General features: G+C 36.7%; 6 protein-coding genes across 11 annotated transcripts; 5 read left to right on the top strand and 1 right to left on the bottom strand.

Moving 5' to 3' along the window:
• Positions 1-4,977: 4,977 nt before the first annotated feature.
• On the top strand, positions 4,978-8,181 carry LOC127260694 (heparanase-like protein 2). 3 transcript variants are annotated; one of them, XM_051288562.1, is made up of 10 exons: positions 4,978-5,116; positions 5,525-5,873; positions 5,971-6,007; positions 6,201-6,384; positions 6,469-6,623; positions 6,697-6,942; positions 7,029-7,218; positions 7,310-7,435; positions 7,506-7,605; positions 7,682-8,181. In XM_051288562.1, the coding sequence occupies exons 2-10, from the start codon at positions 5,670-5,672 to the stop codon at positions 7,994-7,996; spliced, it is 1,557 nt and encodes a 518-aa protein (XP_051144519.1). In that variant the 5' UTR covers positions 4,978-5,116; positions 5,525-5,669; the 3' UTR covers positions 7,997-8,181. The 3 variants fall into 3 exon arrangements, with proteins under 3 accessions (XP_051144519.1, XP_051144518.1, XP_051144520.1); XM_051288561.1 differs by lacking the exon at positions 4,978-5,116 and having other exon boundaries at positions 5,263-5,873; XM_051288563.1 differs by lacking the exon at positions 4,978-5,116 and having other exon boundaries at positions 5,270-5,873; positions 6,709-6,942.
• Positions 8,182-8,817: 636 nt separating this feature from the next.
• On the top strand, positions 8,818-10,918 carry LOC127260696 (uncharacterized). 2 transcript variants are annotated; one of them, XM_051288565.1, is made up of 6 exons: positions 8,818-8,951; positions 9,032-9,254; positions 9,407-9,533; positions 9,912-10,036; positions 10,148-10,294; positions 10,632-10,918. In XM_051288565.1, the coding sequence occupies exons 2-6, from the start codon at positions 9,072-9,074 to the stop codon at positions 10,764-10,766; spliced, it is 717 nt and encodes a 238-aa protein (XP_051144522.1). In that variant the 5' UTR covers positions 8,818-8,951; positions 9,032-9,071; the 3' UTR covers positions 10,767-10,918. The 2 variants fall into 2 exon arrangements, with proteins under 2 accessions (XP_051144522.1, XP_051144521.1); XM_051288564.1 differs by having other exon boundaries at positions 8,830-8,951; positions 9,037-9,254.
• A 38-nt stretch (positions 10,919-10,956) lies between these two features.
• On the bottom strand, positions 10,957-14,444 carry LOC127260693 (uncharacterized). 3 transcript variants are annotated; one of them, XM_051288558.1, is made up of 5 exons: positions 14,252-14,444; positions 14,035-14,122; positions 13,395-13,601; positions 12,712-13,321; positions 10,957-12,609 (listed from the first exon to the last, which is right to left on the bottom strand). In XM_051288558.1, exons 3-5 carry the CDS (start codon positions 13,572-13,574, stop codon positions 10,967-10,969), a joined length of 2,433 nt encoding a protein of 810 aa, XP_051144515.1. In that variant the 5' UTR covers positions 13,575-13,601; positions 14,035-14,122; positions 14,252-14,444; the 3' UTR covers positions 10,957-10,966. The 3 variants fall into 3 exon arrangements, with proteins under 3 accessions (XP_051144515.1, XP_051144516.1, XP_051144517.1); XM_051288559.1 differs by having other exon boundaries at positions 12,712-13,285; positions 14,035-14,444; XM_051288560.1 differs by lacking the exons at positions 14,035-14,122; positions 14,252-14,444 and having other exon boundaries at positions 12,712-13,259; positions 13,395-13,550.
• Positions 14,445-15,569: 1,125 nt separating this feature from the next.
• LOC127260532 (eukaryotic translation initiation factor 5A-2-like) lies at positions 15,570-17,092 on the top strand. The gene is made up of 5 exons (XM_051288288.1): positions 15,570-15,766; positions 16,309-16,431; positions 16,517-16,573; positions 16,653-16,727; positions 16,834-17,092. Exons 1-5 carry the CDS (start codon positions 15,644-15,646, stop codon positions 16,933-16,935), a joined length of 480 nt encoding a protein of 159 aa, XP_051144245.1. The 5' UTR covers positions 15,570-15,643; the 3' UTR covers positions 16,936-17,092.
• A 1,378-nt stretch (positions 17,093-18,470) lies between these two features.
• LOC127260748 (probable WRKY transcription factor 3) lies at positions 18,471-21,028 on the top strand. The gene is made up of 4 exons (XM_051288655.1): positions 18,471-18,942; positions 19,781-20,403; positions 20,487-20,645; positions 20,745-21,028. Exons 1-4 carry the CDS (start codon positions 18,529-18,531, stop codon positions 21,007-21,009), a joined length of 1,461 nt encoding a protein of 486 aa, XP_051144612.1. The 5' UTR covers positions 18,471-18,528; the 3' UTR covers positions 21,010-21,028.
• Positions 21,029-21,605: 577 nt separating this feature from the next.
• Positions 21,606-22,913, top strand: LOC127260749 (uncharacterized). The gene has a single exon (XM_051288656.1). It carries the CDS (start codon positions 21,741-21,743, stop codon positions 22,731-22,733), a length of 993 nt encoding a protein of 330 aa, XP_051144613.1. The 5' UTR covers positions 21,606-21,740; the 3' UTR covers positions 22,734-22,913.
• The last annotated feature ends 1,821 nt before the right edge of the window (positions 22,914-24,734 follow it).

Consider the following 24,734-nt stretch of genomic DNA (forward strand, 5'->3'; position numbering starts at 1 on the left):
ATATCCAAATCATATGCCTAGATTTTAGGATATAATCAGACTTCATATCCCAATAATCTCCCACTTGAAGACTGATTTCATCTTCCACTTCAACATACCTCATCCAATCTCCACTCCCCAGGTGTTCTGATTCGAATCATTCCTTTACCTACAATTTTCAGTGTCTCATCATCTGCAAGATAGACAACACCAAAATTACATGTGGCATAGGATTCCATGATTCCCGAATCATTGCATGAGTGGAATGACGCTCTTGAGACCAAAATTCATGACTCCATTGGACTGTTGACGCTCAGAATCAGCGCATCGGATATCTCATCCGTTGCATTTGCTGAACCCTGATCCTTCTCCGGCGCCCTGCACTTGTCGTTTCAAGTGCCCTTTGCAGTTCCAACATACCACTTGACTTGCATCTTCATTGTCTTTATTCTTCGGCTTCAACTTTGACTTGATCTTCACCGTTTCCTTTTGCCTCAAATCTAAATTCAGTCGAGACATTCTTCCAAAGGGTTAGTGGAACCGCACTCATCGTCTTCCTGTCGATCTTCTTGTATTCGGCTTCATCCATGTCTTCGGATTTATTCTTCAATACCGCATCTAGATCTTTACCATACATGTAATCTTCTATCTGCATATTTCAGAAACCGAAGTTCATACCATCGAATACCTTGACAACATGATGATCACCCATCTTGACTCCTACAAATAAACCCAAGGCTCACTTGATATGAGAGCACATCTTTGATATCTTCTCCGCTGCATTTGCCGAAACCTTATCCTTCCCTACCTACCTTGTACCGCCTATCACAAAGGGACCGCTGCCTGACCTACCAGTCGGGACCGACCCAACACCGCCAGAAGACTTTCGACACAAGGCACTTCCGCAAGCTTCCGCAAGTCACGAGGGATTCCCACAGCAACAATCAATATTCGATGCCTACCAATCCACTTTACCAACGAACCAGACTCTGATATCACTTGTTAAGGAAATTCCCGGGAAATCAAGATGAGACAACAGAGACAAAACAACACAAGAATTTGGTAACCCAGTTCGATCACGATGATCTACGTCTGGGGGCGCTGCCAAGCCAGAAATTCTAGTACGCAGGCATATGTTAAAGTGAGAATACACGAATATTTATAGCCTAAGCCTTTGACAATAATATCCAAATCATATCTTTAAAATCTAAAATATAATATCCAAATCATATCCCTTACGATATAATCAGGTTTCATATCCCAATAGTAATCGAATAGTAAATTAAATATAGATAAATAATAAGATAATACATGGTATATTTTAATATTATCAAATATAAAGGAATAGCACATTATAAAAATTAATACAACATACGATGTATAGTTCAAACCATAAGTTGACATCTTATATTTTATATGCTTTCAGTGGAATATTAATTATTTTAATTTAATTAATACTCTAATCAAGTCCTATAAAGTATAATTAAATTTATTCAATATAATAATAATAAATAGTCGTATAACATACATTGCCCTAATCAATACAAAGAAAACTATGTCCCATTAGGGACTTCGGATACAATATTATTCATGCAGCTATTTAATGTATTTTATTTTATCCCATAATTAATTTCACTTTAATATATTAAAATGAAATAAATTTACAAGTAGTGACAATAACTCCAGGATTAATTAAATCATAGCTGGTTTCGATGTTGATGGGCTAACATACAGAAATTTTAATTTTTGTTGCAGCAATCTACTCAATTAATTCATGTGGATCGATTTTAAATAATTATTATTTTTTTAATTTACTTGTTTAGTTTGATCATACAATTATAATTTTAAAATTTAAAAAAAGTAACAGTGAATTTCAAGTTGATTATTGTTGTTGAAATTTTCATACTTTATATTTAAAATTTATTATTTAATTATAAATAATATTTCAATAGTAGACTCATTTGTACCATTACAATCAATACAAAAGGCATTTAGAGAACTAATTAAACCTAATGAAAAATAATTTATAGTTTAATGTAACTAATTAATTGCGACACTTTTGTTTTAATTTTGATTAATGGTGAATGAATTATTGTCAGATCATAGACATATAATTAATGTAATTTGTGTGTCTAAAAATAGGAATGATTTATTTAAATTTTGTAGCTCCAAAGCCATGAAGCAAATGTACGTTTTGTTACATATATTAATACATTATTTGGATTACAATTAATAATTTTTGACAAGCTTTTAAAATTAATTAAATTAAGATTTTATATATTTCACATGATTTGTTGCTACAGTATCATACCCAACAATTATTGGTGTACTATAATCACGTGTTATGTCTTTAATTTTGCTTTATTATTAATTAATATTCTCATTTTTATTAACTAACAAACTGCTCAGATTACACTTTTTATTTTTTTTTGGCACTAATTTATTGTGAATTGTTGCTTTTATGTAATAATAATTATTATTAATAATCTGCCAGTAAAGAATTGCTACAGTTTTAATTGAGACAATTAATGGACATAAAAAGAAATAAATAGACATTGATTAGAAACGTCCAACCGACACGAAATCAATGGTCAATCATCACTTACCAATCGTCTTCACTTTTTCAGAAAACATTTAATTTATACTTCCTCCTACTATGTTCACATTTTCGTTTTGTCCGTCCCACGTACCATACTATACAATGTCACTTTTATTTTTTAAAAAATTATTATATACTTTAATCTCATTTAAAAAATTTTAATTTTATTTTTTAAAAAATTTTAATTAAATTAATTAGTTATCTTAATTTTAATTTATAATTATTTATATTCTATAATAATTATTTTCACTAATACATTCTTAATTAACTACTAATTACACTCCTTCTAAAATACCGTGTCTATAGTGCAGCAGACACGGTATTGGCACGGAGGGAGAATTACCAAAAGGAGTTGATTTTACAAAATAAAGTAAAGCTATAAATATAAAAAAAAAAAAAAAAAAAAAAAAAAAAAAAAAAAAAAACTTTTAGAATTATTTTTAAGAATCAAATTAAAAGTGACTTACAATAAAAACATTTTCAGCTTTCTTATTAGAAATAAAACAACATTTATCTGAAATTAAATAAAATAAAAAATATTTTATGTATTTTTATGAAAACAGAAAGGATTTTATATAATTTACCAAAAAATATATGATAAAAGATAATTAGTGGAATGGGCAACAAGGAAGAACATGACCCGAAATATGGGTAATTGGGCCTCACTTGTTCTGTAAAAAGTATCATTAGGCCCAAAATGACCCAACATTTAAATTTGGATGCTGATTGAGAATTTTGGATTTTTAAAATTTATTAATAGTAAAATTACATAAATATATTTTTTTTGTTTGTTCATACGATATTTTTTAAAACAATAAATACTTAGAATTCTAAAATGTGTTGCTTAAATAAAGTCTAAAATTTTGAAGATTTTTAAAGTTAAATTTAATGAAAATAACAATAATAAGATAATATTTCATTGGGCCATTAATATAATATATATTTTTATTTAGTAAGTGTTTTTATAATATTAATTCTCTCATTTTCTTTTTTCCAATATCAAAGTAGATATTTCAACCTACATTATGTTAATATACATTTGTACCGTTAATGCATACCTTATGTAATACCATAATTAAGGCTAATTACTATGCGCTGGGGTCAAATATTTAAACAAGTTTATCTTTATATTATATAATTAAATGTTAGTTAAAATAAAATAGTCATGGTTTTGATTGAATAAATTAGCAACATCCTATTTATATTTTGTTTGTCAAACATACTTAGGGTGTGTTTGTTTGGTGGTTTGGATTTTGAGTTGAGATTTGAATAGCAAAAATTTTGAATTTGAATAGTTGTATGATGTGATATAAATAGGTGTTGATGTGATGTTTTGAATGTAAAATTGATTTTTAGTATAATATAAAAAATGAAAAATAGGTGTTTGATTTGATGTTTTTTGGGGGAAAAAATTGGATGAATAGTGAAAATCCACCAAAATCCTTCAAACAAACACACCCTTAATAAATTATTAGATTTGGTCCAATTATTTTTTTTTTTTTTTTTTTTTTTTTTTGAGAAGGCACCAAGATGGTTTCTTTCACTAAATCTATGTCAAGAATAGGATAGAGAGAGAATGAGACAACTGTTGGCCACCAATTGCAGTTGGACTTGCCTATCACATTTCCCAACTTGGGTATCTTTTCTAGGAAAATCTATAACTAAAAATAAATTTATTCAAAACCTATAAATTTAGGTAAGTTTTCTTGGAATTAATAATAATAAAAAATATATTTATTATAAATAGAATATATATAAGTTTTCTTGGAATTAATGAAAGTATTATTTATTTTCTAACAAAGGGGAAATTACAACTCAACCTTTGCTTCTCTCTTTGTGCATATTGCCCAAAAGCAAAAGCTCAAACTGAACAGCAACCCTAAGGAATAGGAATAGGAATACTTCACCAAACCTCCGACTCATCTTTTTCAACTTTTTTGAGTATGGAAAATTCGAAAGTCTCAATCCGATCAGATCAGATCATCAAAGCTTACATTCAGCCTGGAAAATCAAATCAAAAAGCAAAAATCTTTTTGACACTAGTTTACAACTAAGCTTTTTTCAGAGACATTTCATCGAACACCTCACGTGGTGGGGGTGTTGGAGAAACGAACTGGTTTCTCTCTCGGTCCTGAGTCCTGGCCCGACACCATGGTTGGATTAGCACTCCTCCTCGGAAATCCATGGCTAGGTTTTGCAAAATTAAGAAAGATGGATATGTGGAGAGCGTACTTTACAGAAGCTGCCAAACAACCACGCAAGTGCCAAAATCGATTGCAATCGTCATCAGGACAGGAGGAGGCAGGGCAGACAGACTACCTCGGCCCACACCATAACTTTACAGATATGCAAACCCGTGAGGGTTTCATTTCGTCTTTGGATGAAGAAAAGGCCCTTTAATCATTGCGTTGAAACGAAACCCCATTTGGAGGCTTCTAATGGCCACCGATATTACATCCATATATATATTCACTCAAGAGCTTCCCATGAAAAGGACATCACCGACTCCCATAAACTTCAAGATTTGATTGGCCCCAGGTGCGATAACTTATTTAATTACCTTGCTTTAACGGCTTCCTCACGAATTGAGGAATTTGTATGTATGTAATAAAGAGAGCGAAGTTTATAATATACTGTAATAATAACAGGGGCAGACATTACACTTCACTATTACGGTGACTATTGAATACAGCTGCGACAAACAACATGCCCTGCCTTTAAAGTTTTTTTTTTGTTAATGAGTTCAAATCGATTCATTGCCCACCCTTTTTAAATTTATCTCCAAATGCAATAAATGTTTGGTGGGTCTCGATTATAAAGCTATTATCTTGCGCGGTTTAGTTGCAATTTACAATCCCATACTCTTACAAGATTTCTTTTCCTTTGTTCTTTTCTTGAAGTCTACTCTTCTGGGCTGCTTTTAACTATATATGTTTTCAAGAACAGAAATGTATTGATTGATGAAGGATTGGAGGATGGGAAGGGTGAAATAAAAGTACAAGATTTGTCTCTATTTGGCAAACTTTGACAGCAAATATGTGGACGTCTTAAAATACTCCTAGGCTACATTATCTTCCAGGATCGGTTTGAGATGGGATTCAGAGGTCTAATTTGTTTACTTCTCCTGTCGTTATTGCATTTGTGCTGCGCAGTAGAGGTGAGACTGACTGTGAGGGGAGCCGCCGCCATAGCCCGGACCGATGAAAACTTCATATGTGCTACTCTGGATTGGTGGCCGGAGACTAAATGCAACTACAACCAGTGCCCCTGGGGGAAAGCAGGCATTCTCACTCTGGTAATGGATTTGTCTGAATTTGTACTTTTTCTGTTTTTATCAGGGAAATGAAACTTGGCATAAGCTGCAGCTGTGTTCTTCTGTTCCATTCTTGCAGGATTTGGGAAACAGGATTCTTGCAAATGCTGTTAAAGGTTAGCTTGTTTTTTTGCCATTGATTGATTCAATCATTTTGAAGGCGTGTAATGGATGAATGATGTAACAGATTTGGAGACTGTTCGATAAGTTCATCATACTTTCAAGGATTAAAAAAAAAAACTCTTTCGTGCTGTGGCCTAGTTTCTTCATTTTAATTTGATTGAAGATGTTTTGATCTTACAAAAACAGCATTCAGTCCTCTTCGGATCAGAATTGGAGGTTCTCTGCAAGATCAGGTGCTGTACAAAGTCGGACCATTTGCTCTAAAATGCCCACATTTCAGAAGAAATGATAATGGTTTGTTTGGATTTTCATACGGCTGTCTAGACATGGACAGATGGGAAGTCCTAAACAGTTTCTTCACTAAAACCGGGTACAATTTCAAGTGCTGACAAATTTACTGCACTAGATGTTCTTGTAAGAAAAGCATATACCATAAGGTAGCATTTTTGTGCAGGGCTCGGGTAACGTTCAGTTTGAACGCCCTCTTGGGACGAAGGAAGTTTGCAGCTAACGATTCGCTCATGGTGGGTGACTGGAACGCAAGAAATGCTTATGACTTCATCAAGTACACTGCCACTCGCGGCCACAAGATCGATTCTTATGAACTTGGTAAATTGTACAAAGATGATGAGTATATATCCATTACTACAGTGATTGACAAACACAACATGACATGTGTTAGATTATCGCTCAGGAAATGAGCTGTGTGGAAGTGGGGTTGCTGCAAGAATAGGGCCAGAACAATATGGAAGGGATATAGTTGTCCTAAAACGTATAGTTCAGGAGCTATATCCCGACCCTTTTACGCGGCCAAAGGTCTTAGGTCCTGGCGGATTCTATGACAAGCAATGGTTCGAAACCTTCCTGAAGACCTCAGGACCTAATGTTGTCAATGGTGTGACACACCATATCTACAACCTTGGTGCAGGTTTGTACACACAACGGATTACATCGGATTGAATGAGGTTGTCCTAGTCGAATTCTTGGCTAATCTTTTCCCATGTGTATTGTTAGGTGTCGATCCAACATTAATCGATAAGGTTCAGAACCCCTTCTATCTTGATCAAGTAGCGCAGACGTACAGAGACGTAGAAATGAGCGTCAGGCTATTCGGGCCGTGGTCGGGAGCTTGGGTTGGGGAAGCCGGCGGGGCTTACAACAGCGGTGGCAAATATGTATCGCATACATTCGTTAACGGATTCTGGTAAACATCTATCCTTCGATGATGAAAATTGCCCTGTTTAGTGTTTAGTAAACGATCAGGCCTAAAAACACTGGCTTTCGACGTGTAACAGGTACTTGGATCAATTGGGAATGACGGCGAGATTCAACCACAAGGTTTTCTGTAGGCAATCATTAATTGGAGGAAACTACGGTCTACTCAACACAACTTCTTTCATCCCGAATCCAGATTACTACGGGTAAGGATTCGTTGCATTCATTCTTGTGGCAGAAATGTTGGTTGTAATAAGATTGGATTCCCTTTTGCAGTGCACTTCTGTGGCATCGCTTGATGGGATCGACTGTGCTCTCCGCCTCCCACGCTAGCTCCCCTTACTTGCGCGTCTATTCTCATTGCTCGAAGAGAACAGTAAGCAAATCTTTCAATTCTATCTTACGTTAATGATCACGAGCTTTTTCAAGGTAGAAATCTCTTTTGGTTTCAGACCGGCATTTCGGTGCTGATAATCAACATGTCGAATTCAACAAGCTTTGAAGTTACGGTGACGGATGACACGAGATTGTATCAACAAGAATACAGAGACATAATTCCAAGAGAAGAATACCATCTCACACCCAAAGATGGTGACATTCTTAGTGATGTTTTGCTGCTAAACGGGACGCCTTTGAGGATTACGGCGACGTTTGACATTCCGGCGCTGAAGCCGCGCCTCGTTGCCGCCGCATTGCCTGTTAAAGTCGCGCCAGATTCAATAGTTTTTGCCACACTCAAGGGATTTAAAGCCCCAGCTTGTGTCTGAAACTGCATTGCCATTTCTTGGATCACTTTGCAATAAAAAGCATCGAGGAAGAATGACAACGTCGATAAGAGTCTCTCTCTCACGCTATTTAAGGCTAAGATTTGATAGCTGATATTTATACATAATTTGGTTTGTCTGTGCGCTTTTATTACGTATGATGAAGAAATGTGAAAGATATTAGACAATGTGATGTTCTTGCATTAGTAAAGTATGGTTATTTCTGGTCCTAACTGCGTGTGTGGATGAACCCTAAGATTACAACTGAAAGATTGAAAAAAAAAAAAAAGAAGAATCTTGTGTAGTCGGAAGAACGCAGAACAGAAGCCGTCAATAAAATCTATGACTTGTGCTGCCGGAGATAATCCTCTGCCTTGTCAATGAACATTCCGATGCCCTTGTTATCATCCAATTTGCCGTATTCGGCGGCGGCGTTGAGGAGGTCGGCGGTGGCGTTGTTGACTTCGGCCTGGTCATGCTTGCCGGGCTCGTGGCGGAGCTGGCTTTTAGCCACGTCCGCCAGCACTTGGGCGCTGTGGAAGAGATCGGACTTCGTGGGATGGTGGTTGGTCTCATCGGGTTTGCTGCCGGAATCCTCCTTCTTGGCCGGCTCCTTCTTCTTCGAAAAGCTATCCAGCATATCCATTGTTGTTTTGGGATCGAAGTATTTGGAGCAAGAAGGGGAGAAGAAATAAGGGAAATATTGGAAAGCAATTCTTGGACGAGATAAGAAATCGGGCTTTCCGGAAATTGTCAAAGGCACCAAATTTAGGCTGAGAACACAGTTTGAACGAACAGTCCCACTTCCATTAGTTCCATCTTCTTCTTCGTTGGCATTTCTTCCTCCATTTAAGAGTCCCGGTCCTCGTGCAATTTGGTCCGGAGTAAATCGAACCGTTCCATTTTCCTGGATACTTCATGATCAACAGGGATCTCAAGTTCCGGTCCTCTTAAATAAGTATATCTCTTAATTTCTATATGAGGCAATTATATTTATTATTATTATTTATTGATTTTTTGGGCTACCCGTGTTCCAAGCCAAGCCCTCCATCGCACGCAGGCGGCGGCGGCGATTGCCATGGAAATTGACGATAATCCAGCAAGAGAAATGAAAGACAAGGACGTCTTTAAGGCTGCCGAGTCCGGCGACTCCTCTCTATTCAGATCGCGTTCTCAAGACCAACTCGTCAAAACCCTCGAACTTCGCAATGAAGACGGCCGTTCTCTTCTCCACGTCGCCGTTTCATCGTCACAAAAAGAGGTCCGTCTGTTCAATTCTATTGCTTTCACTTTCTTTACGCTGTCTTTAGATTCGTAGAGGTAGTTTGGTTTACTACTTCACAAAGCGCTGCCATAGTTCAGTAGTTATCTTCTTCCATTTCTGAGTTTGGCCTGTGTTTGTGGATGGATTAGGTTGTGGAAGTACTTTCAGCTGCAAATCCATCAGTTATAAACTGTTCCGACGAAGAAGGATGGGCGCCACTGCACTCTGCTGCGAGTAGTGGCAATCTTGAAATTGTGGAAATTTTACTCAATCGAGGTCAGCACTCCAAATTTTAGTCGATGGAGGAAAGCTTTAAGAAACTCCAGAAGCCTTTTTTGCATCTTGCCTGAAAATAAAAGCTGAACCCTGAAAGTGATACCTGTTTTTCGCTTTCACTTTCAATTCGATTGCTTTCACCTTCTTGCTGTCGATCTTTTTCACCGATTTATCAGGAATCTTGTCTTTGTTAATCCCCCAGTTAGCATTTCTGTGCTAGTTGTTGAACAGATCTGCGAGTTGTCGCAGTGAACAATCATCGTTTCAGCTTCAGTTTCTATCTTTCAAACATTTGATTGTGTTTAAAATACATGATTTTATCCTGCTTCAGTTCTTTGCACTCACTTTAACTTGGATACAAAAATGTTTTGGAAACAGGGGCTGATGCAAATTTGAAAACTGCTGGCGGCCGCACGGCTCTACATTATGCTGCGAGCAAGGGTCGCTTAAAAATAGCTGAAATTTTGGTCACACACGGTGCAAAGATCAACGTGAAGGACAAGGTTTGCAACTGCTTAGGAGTTTCTATACATATGACCAGTTTGATGTGTTATTATGCACTCAAGCTATTTTATAATTTCCACAATCCCTGAATATCGAACACTTTTGTGCAGGTGGGATGCACCCCATTGCACCGTGCAGCAAGTACTGGGAACGCGGAGCTCTGTGAATTCTTGATTGAGGAAGGAGCAGAGATTGATGATGTTGATAAAGCTGGGCAAACTCCTCTCATGACTGCCGTGATATGCGAGAACAAAGAGGTAAAAACTGATGCTATAGCTCATCTTTCCAATGAGTTTGTTTTTAGTTTGTGCAGAAAATACAAAAAAGCTTCACAACGACATTTTAGTCTTGCTGTTCTGATTTTATGTCGTCGCCCATGGCTAGTTGAATAGTATTGCAGAATGGCTTACTGGCATCAACTTAATTATGCTGCAACAATGTTTATAAAATCAGATTTTTCTGTGATTTAAAACCCGAGGCCGAGCAGAGTAGGGACTAAACATTTTCAACAAAAACTTATGTCCCACATGGAAATGAAGGATAATATAAACTAGCCGGTAGTAAAACTGCATCTTTCTTGTGATCGATTTGCAGGTAGCTCTCCTCCTCATAAGACACGGGGCTGATGTAGACGCCGAGGACAAAGAAGGGTACACTGTTCTCGGGCGAGCAACCCGCGAACTGCAGCCAATTCTAATTGATGCTGCCAAGGCTATGCTTGAAGGCTGAATCACAACATGACCAACAGTTACGGTTTCTTGTGTAGTTTTGTGCCCATTTTAGGGCCTTCTCAACTTAATATTTCCAATCTTTATATTGCACTTATAATCATAATTAAGTTTTTCAGTTTTACCAAAGGAATTACATTCTCAAAGACGCCATTGCCAGTTCTTAAAAGCTCGATATCAATGTCAAAAACCCCTGCCTTGTCATGTTAAGACAGCAGCTGGTTGAAGATTACCTGCAGGACATCGTTGTCGCCGCGGCCGCCTGGTTGTTGTCTTCCCCCACCTTGTTAGTCTTCTCTCTTCCAGACCAGCTTCAACGCCGGTAAATTTTTGCATCGATGGAGCAGCGCAGACCAAGATTGGTGTCTCTGCAGGGATAGTTTCAGACAGAGCTCGTCGTCTGCCCCGTGTGCCACCATTTCTTCGTGCCATTCCGGGGTTCCAATAATGTCCCAAAGCCTTCATCACCCCTCCAAATGTCTGAATATCCTCGGTCACTTCATGCCTCGCCAATGTCGTCATACCGGGAAGGATATCCCGTTGGAAGTCCCTCCGCTGCCTCCCTCTCCTCGAAAAAACTCTTCGCGATCTGCTTGGAACAGTATCTACTTCCATGTCTCCTTCTTTCTCAACTTGGGGAGCCGAAGGATGAGGCATGTAGTCAACTTCTGTAGCTTCTTGTAGCTGCAATGTCGACACCTCAAACTCATCCATCTCATTGGATGAATCCTGCTGCGACGAGCCATCCTTAAGTCTCGATCCTTCGACAGAAACCTTCTCAAGTTCGTTCGAAGATACAGCATCAACAAACCAGTGAACCGATATCTCTAACAATGTTTCGTCATCTCTACTGATTTGTCGACCTGATAAGGAGATTGCAGCTATTGTTTCTGCAGCATTTCGAAGAACTTTGTCGTGCATTTGTTCTTGTTTAGTCTCTAACAACGCCAACGGCGTGTCCCCTTGATGGTCTTCTTTCGACACTCTATCAAAATCATCATCACTCTCCGCGAATGCAGGAGCTTCGAGATCAATTTCGAAGGCTATCTTAACACCAGCACACGTTCGATCACAATAGGTTGCAGAAGGATCTTCACAATCACTTGCACAAGTGTTCAAATCAATGTAGTCTCGGACACAAGCACTCTTTTTCGTCTCTTTGATGGTAAGTTCTTCGGCAGCAGCCTGATCATCAGCCTCACAAGCTACATTAATGTCGATCATTCCATTCTTTCTCTTCTTACCCGAATCTGTAGAGCTTGGCTTATGTTTAAGCCAAGGCAATGCCGGCGCAGGGTCTACAGGCTCGCCTTTTCTCTTGAGATCTTGCGGGATCACAACCTCATTCGATGAGCTATTTGAAAGAGCTTCATTCAAGTCAATAGCCATTGCTGGTTTTAGATCTTCTTGACATGAGCCATTCATACAATTCTGCAGCTGATATTTAGTCGAACACTCAATCGCTACATCGCCAGCAAATGGTCCTGAGGTAGAGGCCTGATAAAATCCATTCGGCTTAAATTCGCTTCGCAGAGGAGGATTCAAACTAAAACCAGCATTGATTTGCCATTTTTCATGAAATGATACTTGGCTCGAAGTAGACGGCTGCGGTGTTCTACTAAGCATCTTCGAAGAAACTTGACCAGAGGGACTACAGAATGGGAATGAACCTTGAGTCCAAGAAGCTGCAGGATCCAAGTAGCTATTATTAAGGTGACGAAGATTTCTTTCTGAATCTAAATCATGCTGAGGATGGATTGGACTAAGGATGCATTGCCCTAGATGGGAATGTAAAGGCGACGTAACTGGAGTTACCAAACTACTAAGGTTGCTTCTTCTGAATCCTGCAAGAAAAGCTACATGTTAAGGCAGGAATGAACTAATCATTCAACAGGACTGAGTTAGTCTCGAGCAGTTGAAAAATACGAACTCCCATCAATGTTTACCTTTGTGATCCACATTGAAGAACCATCGACTATCGTCAACTTTAGTTTTGTCATCAGCTGTAGGTATTAAGAATCCATCGCGAACACGCGCAGTTTCTCTGTCAATGTCTATACAGTCAGCGCGCGGTTTTGTGGGCTCACTTATTCGTTTAGTCTCTTCATTTCGCAAGCCACGGCCAAGAAAATCAACACACAATGTGGCCGAAGGAGAAGCAGAAGCAGAAGCATTTTTTGGTTTCTGCCTCTGAAATATCTCTCCTTCTTCAGTATCTACAGATTCCTCAGCCGGTAAGTGAAGATCAAACAACTTCTTCCTCGCCTTCAAGGGTCTTGAATCAAATCCTTCCGAACCTTTAGCATAACTTGCTGGAGAATCTTTGTACTTAACTTCTGAATTCAAGAAAGTAAAGCACAGCGTGTGCCATTTCCCGGCATCATTCAAAGACAATCTAGACCCTCGAATGCTAGAAGATGAAGCTGGTTCCATCGATGCTCGATGCTTTTGTGGCTCTTTCCTCTTGACTTCATCCATCATGTCCTTCTGAATTCTGTAGAGACGATGGAGTTCAGAAACCTGTACGACGAATGGAAATTCCGAGCCTTCATTCTTCTGATGCATTTCAGTTAAACAGGTGGAGATTAACAAAAGCAACGTTTAGGACAATCCTTGTAATGACTCATACCTGGTTCTTGAAAACTGCCTCATGTTGGAGCATTTTTTGCTTCAAGACATCCTTCTCATGCCGCAGATAACCATTATCGACGCGCTGCGTAAATCCGTAATAGTGTCCATTCATCGGAATCTTGTCTCCAAACATGAAGGGCCAGAAACCATTGCTTGAATCCTCATTAAGGTTCTCCATGGAGTTAATGTATTTGTGTTCCTATTACTACATATGACATAAAACATTATACATATGGATTAGTACATGCAGCCTAAAAAGATCAAACTTTTAGATGATGCAGTAAACACAGTCTGTGAATTAAAAAAACAACATATTTCAAAGTAGATCCTATGTAGATGATCACACAGCATCAATTACAGACCACACAAGAACAGAATATTCGATACCATCAGCAACTAATCGAGGGAAAAAATTGAACAAATCTCAGCCAAGGAAGCCAAATTTAACACAGGATTGATTCAACTAATCAGAAGACTAATTTTTAAGGCAAGATTGTAAGAAAAAGAGATGAAACGAATTATTCTCTTTTCTCCGTCAGGAGTCGCAGTCAAAGGCGAGTAAATCTTAAAAAACAAGAAACTCTGATAATTAATTAATTAATAATGATAATAATTATTATTATAATAAAAATAATTACCTTGGACCGCCCCACGTCCTGGAATGGCTGCTGTCGTCGAGAACCATTCATGGATTGAAGCATTCAACGGGTAATATTGAGTTCTACCCTAATTGAAAATTCATGGGAAATTTCAGAGGTGTTCATATTGTCTGTGTCTCTGACTTGCCAAAGCCAAACAAGAGAGAGAAAGAGAAATATAAATAAATAAAATAACACAAGAGGTAATAGAAATAACTATGAAATGAAACCAAGAATTATGGAAGAAGCTTTAGATCCTCCCTCCCTCATATGGAACTCAACTAAAGATTGGAGATTTCGATCTGCTGGGCTGATATCTCCCTCTAGAACAAAAGCTATGACTAGAGAGAGAGAGAGAGAGAGAGAGAGAGATGAGGAAAAATGAATGTAAAAAGAAAAGAATTTTGCAACTGTATCTGTCTATTAATTTACCTCTAATTAATTATTTATACTTAACAAGTAGTCTTCACATAAAACACAGGACTCTCTCCTACAGTGAGTGACATGAAAACTTTGTCAACATCAGGTCTTCCCGACCCACCCACCCACCCCTCTCTCTCTCTCTCTCTCTCTCTCTCTCTCTCTCTCTCTCTCTCTCAACATATATATACATATATTCCACAATGTACTGTGTTATATTTATATAACTTGTGGGCTCTTTGAGTAAATGGAAAGAAATGTCGTATTGTTATTAAGGAAAAAGTAAGGGAGTATTTCATAAAAAAATTCGACATATTCTTTTATTTATATAATAAAAAATATATAATACGGAGTATTTTTTTATTTTTTATTTTTTATAAAAATTAATAACTCAATATAACATATGGGTACTACTTTTTAGGATCTAAGCATAAATGGTGAAGGCGTTACCTTTAATTTTCAGGATTTTTCTGCTAAATTAATCAGCCATTAATGTGGGACCTACCTTAAATTACCATTCTTCCATTGGCTACCGCTAGTACAATATGGATCTGCTTTTAAGTTGTAACGACATCTATATGTACGTGTGGAGGAGCCCCTCATTTCATAGCCGCTGCCGGGACTTCAACTCCAGCTAAGGCGCTCCGGATCCGCTCATTTAATCCGCCTGTATACTTATGTTAATTTAAAGGTAATCAAAGAACTATAATGTATTATTCGATAGGTTTATATATAACATATTCAATAATCTATAAAGTATATGTATAACAACATTCAATATTTTGTAAAAGTGTGCAATTTTATAACTTTGTTTGAAAATTTGAACACAAATGGGCCACTTTGTATGATTTAAAATAATTTCCAAACATAGAAAATGAGCCAACAATTGGGGCAGTTAGTCACTTGCCATAAAAATACAAACAAACACATTACCCCAATTGTCATTTCATTAAATTACTAACAAATCTTATCTGTCACATTTAGAGAGACATACATATGAGATGCCTAATCATCCATATTTCTTGTTTTTTGTTATTTTCTTAATTGTTTTTAAATTATCTATTTATTGGGCTTAATTATTTCTATTGGATTATAGGCCCACAAGTTTTATTGGAAACAAAACCCTAAAATTTCCGCTGACGATTTCACGCCAATCTCCAAACAGGTGAGGGTTCGGACGCCTGAAAGCATGTCGGACGAAGAACACCAATTTGAGTCGAAGGCCGATGCTGGTGCTTCCAAGACGTTTCCGCAACAGGCAGGCACTATTAGGAAAAACGGTTACATTGTCATCAAAGGCCGTCCTTGCAAGGTTTTGGGAATGTTCTCTTTTGTAATCACATTGTTTTGATGTTGTTTCTCTGCCATTAATTGAATAATTTATTTCTAATAGGATGATTTTGGTTGAATCTGTAATGTCGATGGGAATGTTGCCGTTTAGCTGTTGTTTGAATGATGATGATTATTATTATTTTAGTAAATGGATACTCCGTTCAATACTTGGACTCAATATGATTCTAATCACTGATTTAGCAGGAACCTTTTTAGCTGGTCTGCAATTGATCCATAGATCTTTTGATGAATCAACTGTGATACGATGTTTTATTCTATTTTATATTTTATAATTTTTTGTGCCATTATCTGCTTTCATATTTATGAATTGGTTTTGATAGACATGAATCCAGAAATTAAAAATGGATTTAGAACAAAACTAGTGTTAAGAACCAGTAGTTGATACCCCTATGTGGCATAGAAGATTGAATTTTATTTTATTTCTATTGATCATTATATAAAATGTTTTCTCTACGCCAGATTATATCTATGTGTTACCTAATTAGGAGATGATTGTTTCAGGTTGTAGAAGTTTCGACCTCAAAAACAGGAAAGCATGGCCACGCCAAATGTCATTTTGTTGCCATTGACATCTTTAATGGAAAGAAGCTTGAGGATATTGTCCCCTCCTCCCATAACTGTGATGTATGACCGTTTATTTTGTGATTAATTCTTTGCAATGTTAATGTGTTGATGATGAATGATTCAAGTGATATTTATTAAATTACAGGTTCCGCACGTGAATCGCACTGATTATCAGCTGATTGACATATCTGAAGATGGATTTGTAAGATGCTTTTATTTACTCCTTAAGTTTTCCATTCTTTTGTGGACATTTAGTAATTCACAGTTTTACATTTCTTTAGGTGAGTTTGCTTACTGAAAATGGAAACACTAAGGATGACCTCAGGCTTCCAACCGATGAGAATCTGCTAGCCCAGGTTGGTTAATTTAAATGTTCTTCGTGGCATTAAAATTTTATTCGTCATGCCTACAATGCAATTTATAATTTGAATTGCCTCGTTTTGGGTAAATGTACAACAACAGATCAAGGATGGTTTCAATGACGGGAAAGATCTTGTTGTTAGTGTTATGTCTGCCATGGGAGAGGAGCAGATTTGTGCCCTCAAAGATATCGGTCCCAAATAGCTTGGCCTACTTGTAAGCCCTACCAAATTGCAATCTGATTTTGAACTTTAATTATTTGACAGAAAATCTTGTGCCTCTACTATTTATCAAGACACAAGAATGGATTTTGCTAAGTATTGCTTGGGATTTTATTTATATTCTGCTTCTTCCTTGACAATTTTTGCATGTTTTATCTTTTATCTTACAGTTCTTGACATGTTTTATATCACACACACACACACACACACATATATATATATATATATATTTGGAGTTCCCAATTCCAACTGGATCAATGCTAAGGATCGATGGTTTATATACTAAATCTGGTTACAGATGTAGTATAATTTTACTTTATCTCTTCTGTTGGAGATGAAGCTCCACCATGAAAAAAACAAACCATGAAGAACATTGGTAGAAAATCGATTTTGGGCACTGTATTGAGCCAATATCATCTTAGCAATTTTGTGTTTGTGTGTGAAGTTAAAAAGATTGAGAAGTGTTCACATTTTTTTGAGTTGAGTTTGAAATTTTAAATTAAAATAATTACTAAGATTTCTTAGTTAAAGATTTTAAAGTATGTACACATTTTTACTAGGTGACATAGCAATATAAATTTCATTCTTTTTTTTTTTCTAGTAAAAAAAAAAAAACTTTTAAAATTATGTGATCAATTTAATTGTACTTACTGCATTATACTTTTTTTTTTTTTTTTTAATATTATATTTGAATTTATTTTCTGGCAGTGCAAAAAATAACATTAATATATATAAAATTGAATAAACTGAAATCGCAGGTAAATAATTGAAGGTGGCCCCATACTATATACATAGAGCTTTTAATTTGTTTGTACTTCATCTGCCCATTTTGCATGCATCATTTCTTTCTACAGCAATGTTGCATTTATCAGAATAATTTATTATATGAACTATGCAATTTAATTTTTCATCTAATATATTAACATGGAGGCCCCTAAGTAACATATTTCATCAATTCCATCGAACCAAAAATAACAATAATAATAAAAGTGCTATACCCTTTGAGCCCCCTTACCTTACCTTACCTATAGTGTCCAATTTCATACCATTCAGGCCATTTTAATTTACACAAAAATTATTATTGTTGACATTAATAAATAAATAATACCGTACATACCCTTAAAAGAATTATTGTAGTATTAATAATTATATAAAAATAATTGGGCGTGGCGTCGTGCTTGAGAGTAGCCACCACATTGCATTGCAGTTGCATCATTGCATGAGTCATTGAGGGCATAACTGTCATTTCAAAAATAATATTTATTGAAATATTGATAAATATTAAAGTCAATAACTACCATATCTGTCACCAACAAGGCGAGGCAGATAGATTATTTCAATCACCTTAAAAATTAGCTAATGAAAGCATTCCCAAAATTTTTATCAATTTCTATATTATTGCGATAAGAACATTGCAAAAATAGTGTTAAAGTATCAAAGTTGAGAAGTAATATTTCAATTTTCTATTTTTATAGAAGAGATTTGTATTATTAATTATTATAGAAAAGGAAAAAAAAACAAGGGAAGAGACGACTTTAAAAGGCCCAAATGGAAAAGTCAAAGTCAGGGTGATCTAATGGCTGAGAACAAGCCTCCACCGCCATTGTCATCGTCTAAACCTCTGCCGACGATCGCGTTGCCGTCCAGGGCTTCGATGCAGAGTATGTTCTCAGGCGGGCCGGGCGCCAGTCCAGGCCCGATGTCCTTGGTTTCGAGTTTCTTCGCCGAAAATGAACCGGACCAGGATTTCTCCTCGTTCTCGCAGCTCCTCGCCGGAGCCATGTCGTCTCCGGCGCCTGTTTCAAACGCCGGCCACAGTTTCGCCCCGCCGAAGGACGAAGGCGGTGGGAGTGACGACTATGGGTTCCAGCAGAATCGGCCGGTCGGATTAGCTTCGTCACTGCCGCCACCGCCGCCGCTGTTTACTGTTCAGCCCGGGTTGAGTCCGGCGGGGTTCCTCGATTCTCCGACGCTCTATTCTCTGCATCAGGTAATTTTAATCGATGCTTTGTTTTGCTTGTTTTTTTTTTTACCTATTGATCTAAATCTTGTAGCTATATTACATATGTATGTTTGTTCTTTTATGCTTAACTGACATGAAATGGCTGTATGGAACACTATTGTGGTTGCAAAGATATTAATTTTGTGTTGATGTCTGAATCGCTGCGTCGATGATTCTTTTTGTGTGTGAAATAATACATGAACATGAAGGAGAAAGAAACATTTTTTGGGTTGGGTCAAACACTATATTTTGGAATCGAAAATCAGTAGTGTTGGCAAATTAGGTTCTTGAAAGAGAGAGTTAATGCTAGATACAGTGGGAGTAACTTTAATTATTGTCATGGCAAATGAAATTGGAAATGAGAAGTGCCCAAAACATATGCTTAAGTAGTATAGCAATGCAATGATTGATTGGCATTAAAAGGTTTTTGAATGCACAAGAATAAGTTTGTTGTTCTTGCCATTCTTGGGCATGCATTAGGGCCGATGTCTGATTTTGTTTTTATGATTCCACGGTATAAAAGCCACAAGGGGCAATGAGATTTTGAGTGCAATAGTTGGATTGTAGTTCCCATAAAAGTGTCTTCCTTTCGCCTTTGTAAGAGTTCTATTACATATACCTTTGCTTCTGTTGTGAAATGATGATAAAGTTTGTTACTTGTTATTGCAACCCGGAGACATTTTTAAGGTTTTTCTTTCCTTCTTGTACAAACAATGAGGAAATCCCCTCATTTATTTGTGTCATTTGGAAATGAAAACAAAAGTCTTCTAAGAACAATACCTTTGCTTGCGCTCTTACACTTAACACTATACGTTTGCAACAACAGGGTTTGATGTCACATCAAGCTATTCTTCCCCATATTAGTCAAGTGCAGCCGCAAGGACAAGGCCAGATGCATATCCAGTCGGAATATGCTTCATTATCAGCTGCTCCAGCTATGTCTATGTCTCAGCTTCACTCTCTTCCTTTGTCTGCATCTTTACCTCAGCAGCAAATACAAGCTCCTCTGACTGCCCCAAAAATGACCGACTCATCTGATGTGTCTTTCCCCGATCAGAAACCCCAACCTCAAAATATTGTCATTGATAAACCTTCAGACGATGGTTATAATTGGCGCAAGTATGGTCAGAAGCAGGTGAAGGGCAGTGAATTCCCAAGAAGCTACTATAAATGCACTTTTCCGAACTGTCCAGTGAAGAAGAAGGTTGAGAGGTCGCTCGATGGTCAGATAACTGAGATCATATACAAAGGCCAGCACAATCATCATCCACCGAGTAAGCGACCGAGAGATTCAGGAAACACCAGCGAGGCCGTGAATCCTCAAGATATGGAATCGAGCCATGTTACGCCTGAGCAAATGTCTGGTTCGAGCGACAGTGAGGAAGTCGGTAATGCTGAAACTGGAGTGAATGGTGGAGAGGAGGATGAACCCGAGTCCAAAAGAAGAAAGTAAATGCTGTTTACTGGTTTATCTATCTAATTATCTTTTTGTTCGAAAAATATACTAATTTTCGCCGTTGCAACAATGGCAGGATTGCTGAAACTCAGATTTATGAGCAGGCATCAAATCATCGCACAGTTACTGAGCCTAGAATCATCGTTCAGACCACCAGTGAAGTCGACCTTCTAGATGATGGCTATAGGTGGCGGAAGTATGGACAAAAGGTTGTTAAAGGGAACCCTTATCCGAGGTACTGTCTGTCTGTCTGTCTGTCTAATGTCGGTATTCAATTGTTCCTTGTGCTCATTCAGCTTATTCTCATAGTTTGTAACATATCTTGCATTTGCAGAAGCTATTACAAATGCACTAACTCAGGGTGTAATGTCCGGAAGCATGTTGAAAGGGCTGCAAATGATCCAAAAGCTGTAATAACAACGTACGAGGGCAAGCACAACCACGACGTGCCTGCTGCTAAAAACAGCAGCCATATCAATACCACTGCTTCTTCGCAATCAAGACCACACAACACTGCCATCGCAAATAGACCGGAATTCGGGAACAAGGAGCGGCAGCCAGCTGCACTACTCCGATTCAAAGAAGAACAGATAACCTAACCCTCTTTGAAGAGGATAGGTAACAAAAAAGATACAATGAATTGTTTCCACTTTTAAATTTGAATGATTCTGGTTTCTATACATATATATATGTGCAATGATTTTGTCCTGATTTTTTTTTTTTTTCTTTTTTGGTTTTTTCACTTTACACAGACACAAAAAACACGTGTAGAAACTAGGCTACAGTTTACCCGACTGGATATGACAACATAGTACAAAACTATGTGGTGTTAGGACTGTTTGATTGTACATGCATCTTCCTTCCATCGCCAGGAAATGGTATGGTATGGTGGCTTGGCTGTGTAATGTTTTCAGTCTGTACGTGTATTCTTTCTGTAAATTCGTTTATATTGCTGCTGCTGCTTGTACTGCCATGGGCTTGTTTTGAGAAAATTGATCAAGAATTTCTTGGGATCGTTTTCTGTCTCTGCTTTTCGGGGCATAGATTCATTGGTGTGTTTGAATAAAGTTCTTGTATTCTTGCTTGTGTCTAGAACAAGGGTGGTTGAAGAAATTTCAAAATTACTTTTAAGCCTAATTAAATAATAATAATTATAGAATAAAATTAATTGAAGACCCGATTTTTTTTGGGAGTAAATAAATAATTACCAAATGGCTCCAGAAGAGGGTATTATTCTATATTCCCAGCCGATCTTCTTCTTCTTCGTGACTCCTCCGCATCTCTGAAAAACGCAAGCCCTAGATTTCTGCATCCGCCGTCGAATTCGACCATGTCCGCGCACAGCCTAAACCTCTGCGGGGTGCTGTCGGAAACCAAGCGGATAATCAGCGCCCACTCCCGACATTTCTTGGCCTTATCCGTTTTCTTTCTCCTCCCGCTCTCCTTCTCCCTCGTCGTCTACCCTCTCCTCTGGCGGTCTCCGCCGACGCTTTCTCACCACCATAGATCCCTGTTCTCTTACACGTCGTCGGATCCGGACATCCCTTCCTTGGACGAAGCCCATCTCCTCCTACCGAGTGTTTACGCCCTTTTCGTGCTGCTTTTCTCGCTTTGCGGGACGGCGTCTATTACGTACAGTACCTTCCATGGATTCTATGGCAGGCCTGTGAAGCTGATTGCTTCGATTAAGTCTGTTCTGTTTTCAATCCTCCCCTTGATTGTAACCCTAGTTCTTGTCCAGATCATCGTGGGATTGGTGGCGGCTGCTTTTGGGGGTTTCACGGCTTTGGTCTACAACGGCTTCGTGCTGTTAGGGTTTGAAATTGATTACAGAAATGCTTATTTTGCAGGCCTTCTTGTTGTGATCGTGGCCCTGCTACTGGGCGTGTTGATTTTCTTGAAAGTGGAGTGGTATTTGTCGAGTGTTGTAGTGGTTGTGGAGTCTCGATGGGGCTTATCGCCATTGAAGAGGAGCTCATATCTGGTGAAAGGGATGAGGAAGGTTGTGGTTCTGATGATCTTGCTGTTTGGGGCATTGATTGGATTTCTGGCAATGTTGTGTGCTAGTTTGGTGCCTAATGTGGATGGGAATGGGATTAGAGAAGGGTGGATTAGCTGGGCATTTATATTTCAGACAGTCCTGTGCACGGCAGCCTTGACAATCGTGATGCTTTACAATGTGGCGGCGAATGCCGTGCTGTTCATGTACTGCAAAGCGTTGCGCGGCGAGCTGGCGTTTGAGATTGCCGAGGAGTTTGCAAGGGAGTATGTTAGTTTGCCTTTCGATGATGGGAAAGCGCCTCATGTTGTTTATGTTGTCTGATTGAGGCTGCGAGTGTTGCATGCATCATCGATGCTTCTGTTGTCTGGATTAATTGCTTTTGGTGTTGTCTAGTTGTTTGTGTTGTTGAATGTGTCTTGTATGATATTGAAGATGTTCTTGTTGGCTGTATGAACACTAAGAACTGTGTTGTTGTATGCGTAACATAATTTTTAGGGTGTAGTGTATTTTCTTGAATTTTGCTGCCTGAGATGGGAATTATTTACTGTTGATGGAAAGAAATGAGGATGATGCCTGGAAGAGGAAGACGAAGCAAGTATGTATGTCTGAACCATTTGGTGATGTTCCTGTAACTTGAAAAGAAGATCGTTTAGCCTTTAGCCATGGATGCAGGAAGGATTGATTGGTTGATGAATAATACTATATGGCAGAAAATGAAATCCTATGTGAAATAATAAATCAAAATGTACATTAAAAAAAAAAAAATAATATAATAAAAATTAAAATTAAAATTAAAAAATAAATTTGAATAATGAATTGGTTGTTTTGTTTAAAATGCAATTTATATACCGGCTTATTTATCATCTCGGATAGGCACTTGGTATCGAGCAAGACTAGCTTAATTCCACCACAGCCTTGGTTTCAAATCGTGTTGGGCTACCCATATCCCGGTTTGCATAGGTCCAAACACTGTTTGAAAATTGTTGGGCTTTATTTTAGTATATATATATGTAGGGTGTCTATTAAAATTATTGCTTAGTAGTAGTAATAATAATAATTAATTTATATATTAGTCAATTCGTCTCTCCCGTAATTAAGTATTTATTTACCTTTTTGCGTGTTGATATTTGAATATTAATTATTATATCAAAATACGAATAAGACGAATATGATAAAAATAATTCGTCTTGTAATACTAATATAATGACATTTTGTACAAAAAATTATACAAATATAAAAATATTTTTAAGTACAAATACGCAAATATAGTAAATAGATAAGCTGTTATACGACGGATGAAGTATATTTTAAGAGAAAAATTAAAAGATATAATTGTATTATTTTTTTAATTTATATATTATATTTAAATTAAAATTTAAAATTACGAGATACCAAATTTTAAAATATATTATAAAATACAAATAATTTAAAATTATTATTTTATTTTTAATTTATATACTCCCTCATACCCATAAAATTAATGCAGTTTCTTTTGGGCACACAGTTTAAGAAATATTGTGTTAGGTAGTTAATTAGTTTAATTAATGGATTTAATAAAGTGTTATATTAAATATTTTTTATTTGATAAAATGTTAAATTAAAAGTTAAAATATTTTTTATTTTTATTTTTAAATATTGAATTTTTATTTACTGATATTATTTAAAAATAATAATAATTATTATATTTATTGTAAATCAATACATGCATTTCAATTTTTTAAAAAAATAATTTTAATAACTTTGTAATTTATACAATAAAAAAATGTAATAAAAAAATTATATAAACAATACATAAAATTTTTCGAATTTGATGGTTGTTAGAGATAGTTCGTTATGACATACCAAACTTAATACCACATCGCATACGTACGGTACAAAATTTTTAATATGATATTTTACCGTACCGTACAAATATTTTGGTATACCGAATTTGCGAATAAAAAATACCAAATTACGGAAATAATATGTATACTCATAAAAAAAAATCCGAAAAAATTTCAAAATTTCGATACAATATAACTTTTTTTGTATGATAACGATATACAATAAGATATTTTCAGTGTATAATAATTATAAAAAATTGGTACTTTTGTATATACTGATTATTTGATACAATATCGATATTTTTTTTTTAATAAATTAAAAAATTTGGTACGGTATACAATATATTTCGATATTTTCGGTATACTATCTCAAACCATCTCTAACTGAATTGTATACATCGTATTAGAATATAATATGTCAAATACCGAAATTAAAAATAAGTTTATAATTTTGCATTTTAAATAAGTTTTCTTTTTTATTTTTTTTTTTTAACAAAGA

The sequence above is a fragment of the Andrographis paniculata genome, unplaced genomic scaffold, assembly GCF_009805555.1.
Source record: "Andrographis paniculata isolate CXL003 unplaced genomic scaffold, ASM980555v1 Contig62END, whole genome shotgun sequence".
Lineage (NCBI taxonomy): Eukaryota > Viridiplantae > Streptophyta > Magnoliopsida > Lamiales > Acanthaceae > Andrographis > Andrographis paniculata.